Consider the following 12,654-nt stretch of genomic DNA (forward strand, 5'->3'; position numbering starts at 1 on the left):
AGTCAACATCTCCGTGTAGGTTGTAAACCACCATGTAACCTAACACGTGTTGAAGTATCTCTGAATAACTCTATCCTGCTCCGTTATAGTCAACTCTGTCACTCTTAGAGCATCTAAAGTAATTTTCTTTGTGTCTAAAAAGTCACATAAGTTTCCAGCCTTTATTTCCGGTGGGATCCTATATTTCAAATATAGTTATGGTGGATGTAAAAATGAAAGGTTTAAGCCATTCTAATTGTTTTGGAAAGACCATCTATCATAAGATAAAGAGTGTACGTGCCAGAATTAAAACTGGATGAATGATTTTTCCCCCCCTTGGGATCACATTTTCTAGGACCCAATGTTATTTAACCTATCAGCTTATGGTAGCTGCATCTGTGACAAACAACCGCTCTGGTGGAAAATTCCCCCTGGTTATCAGTAGCACTCCCTGGAACTTCAGTGTCCCAGAGCTGCAAACAAGATCTTGGAAATTACCCTCTCTCTCTCTCTCTCTCTCTCTCTCTTTCTTACCTTACACTCTCCCTTTGAATCTTTTCAAATTATTTGTGTTTTATTTAAATTCAGTTTTAATTTTATTTCATAATTACGTAATAATGGATCCAGTGGTCTAATGGTCATGGCTATAAGTTCATTTAGCTGGTTACATGCCCTTGGGTAGATATTCATAGACATACAGAGAGAGAGAGAGAGAGAGAGACTCAGAAGTGACTGTATCAGAGTTTCCATGGCAAATGAATGTTGATGGGAGATAACTGAAAGGATCAAAAGTATCACAGAATGTTTCAGTATGTGTGTGTGTCTTCTCTGAGAGTCACTAATCTGATCATTATTCTCCATGTCAAAAGGTCTCATTCACATACGTCTGACATCACTCTGAAGCCTTAAGTCTAAATTTAACCCAAAAACAAGGCTCCACACCTGCTCAGAGTAGCACACACTCTCTCTGCACCATGATTGTAGGTACAGATCGCTTTTGTTTCACAGACTGGCCTAGATACTGAACAAGTGATAGGAACCTGGGGTGGGGGGGGACCTGTTTGTAAGAAAAAAAGATGATAATGTCACAGACTATACGTAAATACCTTTGGCTATACGTAAATACATTTCTTTGGTGTTTTTAGTTAACAGTGTGACTCATTGTGACGCAAAAAAGGGTAGCTTAAAGTGACAGACTGCTTCGGTGGAAAACTGTCTGCACTTTGCATCTGCTGACAACCCCCCCCCCCCCCCCCATCACACACACACACACACACACACACACACACACACACATACACAAACATTAAAAATGTGCGAATTCATGGCATTCACTGCTATTCGCATGCTCTAAAAAACAAGTTTTTAGCCTTCATCAATTATGGATACTAGGCTTTAGATGGTTTCTCAGATTGGGTATGGTGACAGTAGAAAAGAGTGTCTAGGCTCAATCTGCAGACATTTGGCCACAGCCCAAGCCTCAGGTAGGTTCAAAATGAGTCACTGAGCGTTTGCTCACCTGTTTCCCTTGCCCTGTGTGATTGGACACAGGCCCTGAGGGAGGGGAGGAGCCGTGCGTCTACACGGATCTACAGGAGGAAGCAGCACTTAGCTGTAGGCAATTTAAGGAGTGATACAGTCAGGTTTCAATGTGTGGGGAGTAATAAATTAGCCTTAGAGGGAACCTAGAGCCCTCCTTTTTTACTCACTAGGTAAATTACCTGTAGTGAGATGCCAGGACATGGTAAATATACAGTTTACTCAGTTAAGCTCTATCCTATCTAATCATGTCCAACACATCCCCCCACCCACCCACACACACAACCACCACCACCACCACCTCCTCCAAACACATACACATATGCTGAGATGTGAATAGGGCAATTTACATTCACAGGACCTAAGCCTGAGGCCTCTGACATCTTCTGTCATCATCACATTAGTTTGCGCGCACACTCACACACACACACACACACACACACACACACTTAAACTTTTAATTCATGCATCCTGGAAGAAATATGTTTCACCACTTTTTTTTCTTTCAGACTCAGTTATACATATTTTCACAGTCACAGTTGTCATCCATTCCATGTCTTTCTCTTCTCCTCAACTGTGATGCTCAAATAGACTTAAATTGTTCTCTCGAATCTTTTGCCACTTTACATGGCAAAATTAGGCATCTGATTGATGTAACCAACAGATAATAATATGAAGTGACTGCCACAGTTAAGAAACCTTTGGGCTGTGTATTTTAGATGGGGTTATAGGCTTTTTGGATCTGTCCTAGAGGTAAACTGCGATAACTGTTACGCTCAGTAACTTTGTGATGTCTTGACAACCCACACGTTAGATATGATATTCTCTATGATTTGGGAGGTTCAAGACAAATTACGATTGCAGCCATTATTTCACAAAATGAAAATGGCAAAAACAATACCCCGAACGCCACGCTACATGTTTCTCTCTTAATGAGGCGGTCAAATGTAACCCCCTTGTGGCGCTACAATGGTTGGATGAGCACGCTCTGCCCACACAACAATGCAGGACTCTGGATCAGCGCTCGGAGAACCGCGCTCATCACGTGAGCATCAGTGATTGCGAACAAAAGCCTGATCACGCCGATGTAATCATAAGTGACTGCAATAACATACAGCTACAAGAAGCAATATGACTCAGGGAGACCTAGTATCCATGACCTTCTACTGAAGGGTCTCATTTTGGGGACTGGGGAGTGGGTGGTGCTATGTGCGCACTTACACGAGCCTCTCTTTCTTTTTCTGTCTCTGTCTCTCGGAACATATGCACGCCCGTGCGTGGGACAGCGCAAAGCATGGTTATGATTATGCAATATATCACATGTCAACAGGTTGGACGTGTATGGTTGGACGATTTTAAGCAACACAACGTGAAAAACTTGAACATAATGTGTTCACATAAAATGATAAAACTTGTATGTAAAGTAAATGTGAAACACTTATGTAATCGGAGAAACTAAACTTAGAGTTTAAGTCGCTCCATGTCGGTGGAACTATTCAGATGAGAGTAAGCAGGGTGAACCGTGTGCGAGGTGACATAACTGGTCTTGGTACTTAATTAAAATCAGCCTATTTGTGAGACGCTCATTATGAAAACACAGTGAATCACTCCTTGCTAATTTTCTCTTTTCAGTAATAAGTGTCAAGGTCACTCATCAACCCTCACGAGTATTTAGTGCGCCGAGTCAACTCCACCCTTCCCCTAAACTGCCCTGCCAAAGAAGTGAAAGTGACAGTACCGAGCGATAACTGGGATGACCAAGTAGATGAAATGGTGAAAATCATCTAGTTTCTTTAAACCCAAGCTAAATTGAAAAGAAAGAAATCAAAAGCAGGTATGTTAGGCAACACGCAAATAAAACACCAGTCTACAACTGCAGTACTTGGGAAGAGAACTGAATGAAACTTTCTGCCGCTGTCTGCACTCTGTCAGCTCAATGATACAATGTGTACACTGTCATTCCAAAGTAGTCTGATATTGCTTCCTGACTTTTTACCTCAAAAGAGAAGAGAAACGTATTCAAGAACGGAATATCAAACTTAAACATATTTGCGCGTCCAGAGGCAGAAAACGCGCTGCTGCTCACCCCTTACTCCTTAACTTGTTTCTGCGCCTGCGCAGGATTATTTGAGCGGCGCGAATTTGAGCGGGAGGGTGGGCCTAGTATGAGCAATTGTCTAGTGTATGTTTACAGTGTCGAGTTCGCTTCTTCCTCCTCTAAGTAGAGGCTGAGCACAGGGAGCTTAAAACACACACATACACATACACACCACACACACGCATCGCGCACTAAGCACCTCCACCTTCCACAGAAAACAGGATGGCGAGGCGGCCAAGACACAGGTAGGCTTCAGATGTTCCAAGTCTCTTCATTCGTGTATATCAAATTTGCGTTATTCATAATAAGGACAGAAATGGCAAAAGTTATTCTTTGGCTCCTCCGCTAGTATTTTTTATTCATTACATGCTGTGGTTTATTAGCAAGAATTAACTGACGTTTACTGAAGCAAAGTAGCTATTTGTCTTCTTAGGCAGGTTTCAGTAATAATGGTATTGAGTCCCTTACGACTTGAAAGTTCTTCACGGTAGCGCCTCGTGAACAGGTGGACATCTGGCATGTGCGCTCGTGGCTCGCGCCGTGCCAGTGCGGTGGTCGCGCTCATTGGTGGTTCATTTAAATTTTCATTCATTCACTCCTGTCAGGTAGCGTGTGTAAGAGCGTTTAGTAGGTTGGTTTTGAGAGTCGGTACTTCCCCAAATTAAGTGGTGATGAAGATTTGGAAACAATTAGCAAATAACTGCTTGCGGGCAGCGCATGTGTAGGTCTGATGTTGATTAAAAATAGCGGGCAATTTTAGGGCAGCTCTTGCTTGTTAGTGTTTTCTTTACCAATCACACGACTTAAAACTTATTTTATTTTGTAAGCGCTGGAAAAGACTCCAGTGGCCACACAGGTGTATTTAGTCACTTAGTTATATAGTTAAAGAAGAGTCTTAACTTCTGCTTGTTCTCGATGCTCGAGAGGATCCCCTTCATCAACCGTCGTGAATGTGTAAATTTGGCCAAAGAATATTTGTTCGGCTTTCAAACCTTCAAAAATTAAAATGTCATTAAATTCCTAAATTGCAGGATTTAATGAAACACATTTTTAGAAAATAAAAATAACGGTCAATGTCTCTACATTCCGACTCTGCACAATTAAAAACAGGGTCAGGTCAGTCGCCACGCGAAAGTCAGCTAGTAGCTCGGCAGGACCTGTCATCAGCGCATTCGCACTTGTTAAGCCACCTCATTGCTTGATGAGGGTTTAGTGCGTAAGGAGATCGGTGGAGGCACGACACGCATACACTTTCGTTTTTTTAATGAAATGAATAGAAAGAAAAATGTTCATTAATGGGAAGTAATAAACAGCACGCTTCATTACTTACACTCTCCATGTGGAAATAAATGTACATTTTAACTGACGCGATCTGTATTGATACAAGATTTATTTTTTTGGTTTGGTTAAAATGCTCCTTTGCTGGCTTGTATTCCAAAGTTCTTCTTTGATACAATTTGTGCCTTTAACTAGTCTATGAAAATATAGCCAGTATCTCTGTGGAGATAAAAGGTGTTTTTGGTTTTTTTTTGTCTTATTTGTTTTTCAGACTCCCACTTAAAGAAATATTTTCATGACTCTACAATACAAAAGTCTTTAGAACAATCAAGTTATTTTTTTGTTTTGGAAAACAAGATGACAAAACTTAAATATATACAGTATATGTAATCAAGGAAGTAAGTGGCCAGAGAGTTACTGTCTTTTATCTGTCTATTACAGTACTGATACACATGATATATACACACACACAGACACAGACACACACACATATATATGTATACACCTGTCACACAAAAGCCATTAGTGCACTTTCCTCCACGTCTCCCTTGCCGTGCTTTAACCTGATTGGCCAAAAGCCGAACAGGTGGGTTGACTATGTATGTGACTGTGACGATACCTGTGCAGGTCCCAACATGCTCCAGTCATGAACTCCTGCCAATCTACACTCACACTTATCGTATCTGTGGAAACCAAAAACATTAGAACCTGTTTCCCAAAGTATATAGCCCCTGCACCCTAACCTGCCGGACATACAGGTTTAGTCACTCTCGTTTTGCTTTGACGTTCTGATCACTCTATTTTTCTATACTGTCACAGGATGTGTGTACTATCAGATGTAACTCACTTTGTCTCATTCTCTCTCTGTTTCTCTCTCTCTCTCTTCCTACTCGTGCCCCCCCCCCCTTCCCTTTCTCCCCCTTCCTCTCCTCTGCACTCTCCCCTTCTCATCTTGTCTGCTTCTTTAACTCTTTTGTTCATCACTCCCCTTCCATCTCCAACCCCTTCCCCTTTTTCTGCTCTTTTGATTTGACAGTGTTTACAGCAGCGATGAGGATGATGAAGATGTTGAGGTTTATGATCATGATTATGATGGCTCATTGGCCAAATCAGGGAAACGCCAACTTGGCAAAACACGCTGGACGCGTGAAGAGGTATGACAAGGGACTGTTAGTGTGCATGTGCGTGTGTTTGTGTGTGTGTGTGTGTTTGTGTGTGTGTGTGTTTGTGTGTGTGTGTGTGTGTGTGTGTGTGTGTATGATATTTCTAAGTGCATTGTTTAAAATAGTCAAGATAAATTAGCATATCTGGCTCACAAAGTCTCTGCTTAATCTTTAAAACACATTCCTTTAAAAAAAGAATTGAGAAAAGTGTTTAGTGGAATATTTTGTGCTTGACCTTGTGAGAGGGGTACATTCAATAATCTGAGGATGAGAGCTTGATCAGAGCTGTTGATATGTTTTAGAATGAGAAGTTGGTTAATGAATTTTTACTTTTTATGTATTCAAAATTCAGAGTTTATGGACAGACTATTCTTATTTGTTGGTAAGCCACAGGGTAAGAGGTGCATTAATTCATGAAATCCTTTGGGTAAAATGTGCCATTAAAATATGAGAAATGTTTTTCCACCATGGTCTATGCAATTGTGTTCGTCTCAGTAAATCTTTTTTTGTCGTTTGCAGGATGATAAGTTAAAGAGGCTGGTGGAACACCATGGCTCAGAGGACTGGAAAGTCATTGCCAACTTCCTTCCAGTGAGTATTTTTGTGTGTGAAAGACTCAAAATGTGTGTGTGTCTGTGTGTGGGTGTGTGTGTGTGAGTTTATTAAAGTGATGTGTGTTTGCATGTGAATGATTCGGGAGATCAACTATTGTAGGTGTGTGTTGGTCTATGGTTTTAAATTTGCATTTATAGGCATCTCTCATTGGCTAGTGTAGATGGAGACAGAGTATGGTTGTAAGTTAAAGATATGGTGGTGTTTCAGAATCATCAGTGCACCTGCACACACACACACACACACACACACACACACACAGATATTGTGTATCATTCATAGCTTTATTTCATGTTCCGGAAATAACCTATCTAGTTTAAATCAAAACATATGGTGGTGAATTAGAAACTGGGGATGTTTCATTTCTGAAACACTTTGAGGAGAATCTAAGCACCTGCCATTCTCACCCAGAGGAACATAGAAAAATCTCAAAAAAGTAACAGTGGCACTCCTAGATACAGTCAGTTTGTGCCTTACACTCACCACATTTCATACTCACTTAGACTGAAAACTAGTTCCTGCAAGCTAACACTGTTTTCTGTGTGTGTGTGTGTTCATTTTGTTTTCCTTTCTGCAAAAACAGAACCGCACTGATGTCCAGTGTCAGCACCGTTGGCAGAAAGTTCTAAACCCAGAGCTCATCAAAGGCCCTTGGACCAAAGAGGAGGACCAGCGGGTACGAGTAACCAATCAGAGCCCAACCAAACCACAACCTCAACCACAACACAACCACAACCTGTCCTAAACTCAAACCCAGACCAAAATACAAAATACAAACCGCAGCCTGCAGCTTTGAGCAGATTGTTGATTGTTGTGTTGTAATGATTAACTGTCAAGAGCAGGTGTCTCACTATATATTACTGGCTTTATGACCCAAAAGAAGTCATTAGCAGGTGGATATCATAGGTATCTGGCTCAATACCACTGGCTGTGTGTTTACCCCCAAGTACACTTATGCAACTCCAGTTCCCTTTATCTGTACTCTGTTCCTCCAACTTCTCTCTCTTTCCCTCTTTCTGTATTTCTGACATTCTCTTTCCCTGTCCCTCTGTTTCTTTCTCAGGTGATTGAGTTAGTTCAGAAGTATGGCCCCAAACGCTGGTCGGTGATAGCCAAGCATCTGAAAGGTCGGATCGGGAAACAGTGTCGAGAGCGCTGGCACAACCACTTGAACCCTGAAGTGAAGAAGACTTCATGGACAGAAGAGGAAGATCGCATCATCTACCAGGCTCACGAGAAACTCGGCAATCGTTGGGCAGAAATCGCTAAACTGCTGCCTGGCAGGTAAACAACTAACCAAAAAACATAAAATTTGGAAAAAGCCACAAAATAATCACAAAAACCATGCCAGCTGCACTTACACTTGAATCAAAACAACCACAGGATGTACAAAGTGTGCAACTATCAATGGGCAAAAAGAATAACACCATATAGCAGTAACACAGAAGCTTCTGTCCTATTTTGACAATTCCAGTGGCATTGACAGGTGCTTGTATGTATTTCTATAAAAATTTCCGTTTGTTCTCAGGACTGACAATGCCATAAAGAACCACTGGAACTCAACAATGCGTCGCAAGGTCGAACAAGAAGGCTACCTGCAGCATGCAGCTAAAGCTAGCCCCACTCCACTAACCAATGGCTATGCAAAACCTGGTCACCTATTGAGTTATACACACACTCCAGCCAATACAGCTATATCTCCAGTCCAGATTGCCAACCAGTTCTCCTACTGCATATCCGACACGCAACGAGTAAGACAAACACGCACGCACGCACACGCACAATGAAACGTATGCTAAATGCGTGCAGCATAAAACGCACAGTGAGAAAAAGCAAAACTGTGCACTATCTGCATTTGGTACTCACATATGTTATCTCCCCTGATTTGCTGTCTAGGTGCCGTTTCCTCTTCAGCTGAACATCTTGAACATTCCACAGCACGGCACAGCTGCTATACAGGTATCCCATGGAGCACTGCTGGCTGGACTGACACAGCAATGCAGTGAATGTGTATATTCAGGCAGTGTGCAGTAAAAACATATGAATTCTGAATGTAGAAACATAAATTCTGATATTTAGGTATTTGTGTTAGTTTTGAGTTATCTAAGAAGTAGTTTTCGTCGTCTGGTATTTTTCTTATAGTTTATTTTAGTGGTTTTGTGTCTTTTTACATTTTACACCAATTCAGTTATGAAACTGTCAGCATATTCTGTTGTATTTCCTACTTTCTCAGAGACACTATAATGAGGAGGACCCTGAGAAGGAGAAAAGAGTGAAGGAGATTGAGATGCTTCTGATGTCGACAGAGAACGAACTGAAGGAACAGCAGGCACAGCCTGTAAGTGCTTTTTGTGTGTGTGTGTGTGTTTTTGTAAGTGTGTGTGTGTGTGTGTATGTGTGATTAATTGGAGGAAGCATCTGGGGGTCTATTTCACATTTTAACTGCTTAGTAAAGTGATGCAATGAGTCCTTATCACACCGCAAACTCTGTTTAAATCCTTGTGCAACGCAGAGCCCCTCCCCCCTTCCTTACTACACATCATTCAGCCTGACCCACAAGTTCCCCTTCTCTTTGTTCTCTCTTCCTCCAGCATGACTTTCTCACTCTCTCTTTCTCTTTCACACACTCCTGTACGCACTCTTTCATTCTCTGTATCATTTTTTTCAATCTCTCTCTTACTAACAATTTTTTTTCTCTCTCTGTATCCACCCCTCTCTCTTTTTCAGATCTCCATGGTTAATTACAGTGGGTGGAGCCGAGGTTCTTTGACGGACATCGGTGTAGCTGTCTCTGCCCCTGCCCCGCCCCTAGAGCATGGATGCCTTCCAGAGGAGAGCGCCTCCACCTCTGCAATCGCCCACAACAACACCACCACAAATGTCAACAACCATAGCAACAACAGTACGGGCAGCAACAGCGTCCTATCAGCCCTGCCGGAGTTTATAGAGGACATTGACTCGGTGAGAGAAAATTTGTAATTTTAAACATACAGAAGTCAGGCTCAAATGCAGTCACCTTAAGCAGTCTGTTATGGGTTAGTTGTATAGTTAGTCTTTAGCTAGCTCTCAGTGGAGGATTTGCGGACATCATCCCCAGAGTTTTGACTTTATGCCTCGTCTCCCTAGGCCCTCCCTTCCAGGGCTACACAGCTCCCTGATAGGATTTTATCTAAAATGGACACAGCCTCAGCCAATCAGAGCTGCGAGGGTGACATTCCAACTACCCACTGTGAAGACAGTGGCCTCTACTCATTAGTTTGTGGCACCCCTAAGCATCCCTCCATCAAAAATCTGCCATTTTCACCCTCTCAGGTAGTTAAGCCGACATGATCAGGGACTCGACATCTCCATAATCAATGTATAATCACACTACTAATCCTCCATTTAGTGTTTACAAAATATAAGCACTGAAAAACTAATAAATTCCAATGTAGGACAGCTAATCAGTTATGAGGTAGATGTATCACTTGAGCACTGACTGATTTTCTCTTGATTAATCACCCCTAACCGCTCTCCAGAGCAATTCGCATGAGTTCATCCTGCAGACGTGTTCATAAAGGTATTTTCACTCTTGCCTGTGATGTCTTTTAAGTTCACAGCTAGCGCCAGCAAGAGAAATTCACAGAAAAAAAAATGTACTCTCTGTTCACTCTCAATAACATGTTTTCCTGGTATCTGAATACCTGGTTATGTAGAGAAACAATTTGTCTGCTTACTAATGCCATCCATTGTGATACTGTAATTACACAGCTAATGCTTTCTGAATAATCGCACGACAAGCCTTTGTTGCAGTCTAACCCTAGTCATGTAGATCTTGTTTGTTTCAATCTATATCTTGATTCCTGTGTGAAAAAGCACAATCGGTTTGATTTTGCTGACATGACTTTTGTTCCTGAGTGTCTTACTAACACTACGTTCATTCAGAAACTGCTTATTCATTGTATTGTGAACGTGAGTAGGCATTATAACCGGTGTAAGTTCATCAGCACCTGACCTATCACACAGATTGCAATCTCTGTGCTACTTTTTTGAATGATTTGACCTCTATAAACGAATGTGGTTGAACAAACAAGTAAAAAAAAAACAAAAAAAAACCCAAAATCAAGTTTAATTGATTTTTTGAAACTTCTTTTTAAATGCTTCATTAGTTGTGCATTTCGTCCAGTATGTATGTGTTGCCCATATCACTTACACATTTTGCCTGACAGTTGTTTGTGTCTGTGCTTTTTTCCCTTCATATCACTTTAGTTTTTTAATGCATCTGTGAGTCCAGACCCAGATAACCAGAGTCTACCTGTCACACCCACTCCTGCCTGCTCCCAGAAACCCCTGCAGCATGACCTTGCTCCTCGACCTCAGAAAGATAATGACATGTAAAGAGTTTCTCCTTGTTCTTCTCTGTTTAGCTCACATTACCCTAGGATACATCCTTTCATTTCAATTTCAGTTAAATGATTAAATCTTCTGTTCCGTAGTTGTTTGCAGAACAGAGTTTAACTGTGGTGTCTAAAACATCTGAAGAAAGATCTGGAATGAAAGGATGACTAAATTCATTCTCATGCACAGGAAGTGCAGCTTAGTTCTCAGATGACTAAGTCACTACTGATGGGAAACGAAGGGTTAATCTCTATACTGCTTTCTTTCTTTCTTTCTTTCTTTCTTTCTTTTTTTCTTTCTTTCTTTCTTTCTTTCTCAATCCCTCTCTGTCAGGTTCAGGACACCCACTCTGAGGCGTTCCATAATGGAATGCTCTCCTCGAACCCCAACTCCCTTTAAGACAGCAATGGTTTTACAAGACACCAAGTATGGCCCACTGAAAAGGGTAAGTGTGTAGTGTGGGTGGGCTGTCCTTCACTGTGGGTTGTCCTTCACTGTGTTTTTTGTTTTGTTTTTTTTTAGCTTGACCATTTAAGTATGTATTTGTGGTGTGTTTCAGGCCCACAGTCCCCCTCATGACACTGTGGTGGGAGGGATTAAGCAGGAACCTCAAGAATGTGAGATCACTGTGGGCGGGGCACATCTCGAACAGCCCGCCCTCAAGAAGATCAAGCAAGAGGTCTGTACCAGTCACAGTCTCTCCTGCAAATTTGTGTTCTTTTTGTGCTTGGGATGCAATAAATATATTTTAGACTAGTCCATGAAGTCATGGTGCGGATTTGATCTGTTCTGACAGATTTATGACTGGATTTATGACAAATGTATGACTGTATTTGTAGGCGGAGTCATCATGCTTGCAGTGGGAGGGGCAAGAACTCCATACCCAGCTCTTCCAACCTAGTGACCCTGCTCATAACGTGCCTGTGAGTTTCAGATGGTTCTCATTGTCTGTTTGTCAAGTTTACACTGTCAAATAGCAGACACAGAGAGTTGGTGCCAAAGTGGTGGATGTACAACTCTAATGTCACACCGCTTTTGTTTGGTGTCTTGTAGGATCTGTTGAGCAGTTCTGTGCTGATGCTGCCAGGGGCAGAGAAGAGTGAGGTTGGACACAAGTCCCTGAACCTGCCCCGCAGAGCCTTGGGAAGCCCGCTGCAGGTGAACTATTCCTCTGAACATAAAGAGTGATTTATGAAACGCCCGTATGACTAGAATGCAAAACTTACCCCCACCCCCGTCTTCTGTACCTCTGTCTTTCTACCTGTAACCTTAGATGAGCACATGGGAACAGGTCCTTTGTGCGACCAAAACTGAGGACCAGATCCTGACCGGTGAAACAACGCACAAATACCTCAACAACTTTTCCTCCCGTGCTCTGGTCATGTAGAAAGAGAGAGAGAGAGAGAGAGAGAGTGAGAGTATGCATGAGAGAGAAAGACAGTCATCAGGAGACAATGGTCCCTAAAAGTAACAAAAGAGAAAACACTCCATCTGTCCCTGCGTGAGGGGATTTGCATCATTGTGGTACATCATTTGGGAGAGGCCAAACGCCACTGGTTAATCTGAGCTCTCAGATTTAACCAACCAAAGACACATTTGTTTCATTAT

The 12,654-nt window shown here is 42.0% G+C and overlaps 1 protein-coding gene across 1 annotated transcript; it reads left to right on the forward strand.

Annotated features, from left to right (window-relative positions):
- Positions 1-3,838: 3,838 nt before the first annotated feature.
- On the forward strand, positions 3,839-12,433 carry myb (v-myb avian myeloblastosis viral oncogene homolog). The gene is made up of 15 exons (XM_030786946.1): positions 3,839-3,861; positions 5,931-6,048; positions 6,577-6,648; positions 7,253-7,345; positions 7,733-7,953; positions 8,198-8,420; positions 8,566-8,628; positions 8,903-9,007; positions 9,397-9,630; positions 10,918-11,042; positions 11,380-11,491; positions 11,606-11,725; positions 11,886-11,969; positions 12,100-12,204; positions 12,320-12,433. The coding sequence occupies exons 1-15, from the start codon at positions 3,839-3,841 to the stop codon at positions 12,431-12,433; spliced, it is 1,812 nt and encodes a 603-aa protein (XP_030642806.1).
- Positions 12,434-12,654: the final 221 nt, after the last annotated feature.

The sequence above is a fragment of the Chanos chanos genome, chromosome 10 (genome assembly GCF_902362185.1).
Source record: "Chanos chanos chromosome 10, fChaCha1.1, whole genome shotgun sequence".
Lineage (NCBI taxonomy): Eukaryota > Metazoa > Chordata > Actinopteri > Gonorynchiformes > Chanidae > Chanos > Chanos chanos.

Excerpts from the sequence above, each read along its gene's own strand:
- myb (XM_030786946.1), top strand. The coding sequence starts at position 3,839 with ATGGCGAGGCGGCCAAGACACAG. Across the intron at positions 6,649-7,252 it reads TCATTGCCAACTTCCTTCCA|AACCGCACTGATGTCCAGTG; the intron begins GTGAGTATTTTT and ends CTGCAAAAACAG. Across the intron at positions 7,954-8,197 it reads GCTAAACTGCTGCCTGGCAG|GACTGACAATGCCATAAAGA; the intron begins GTAAACAACTAA and ends GTTTGTTCTCAG.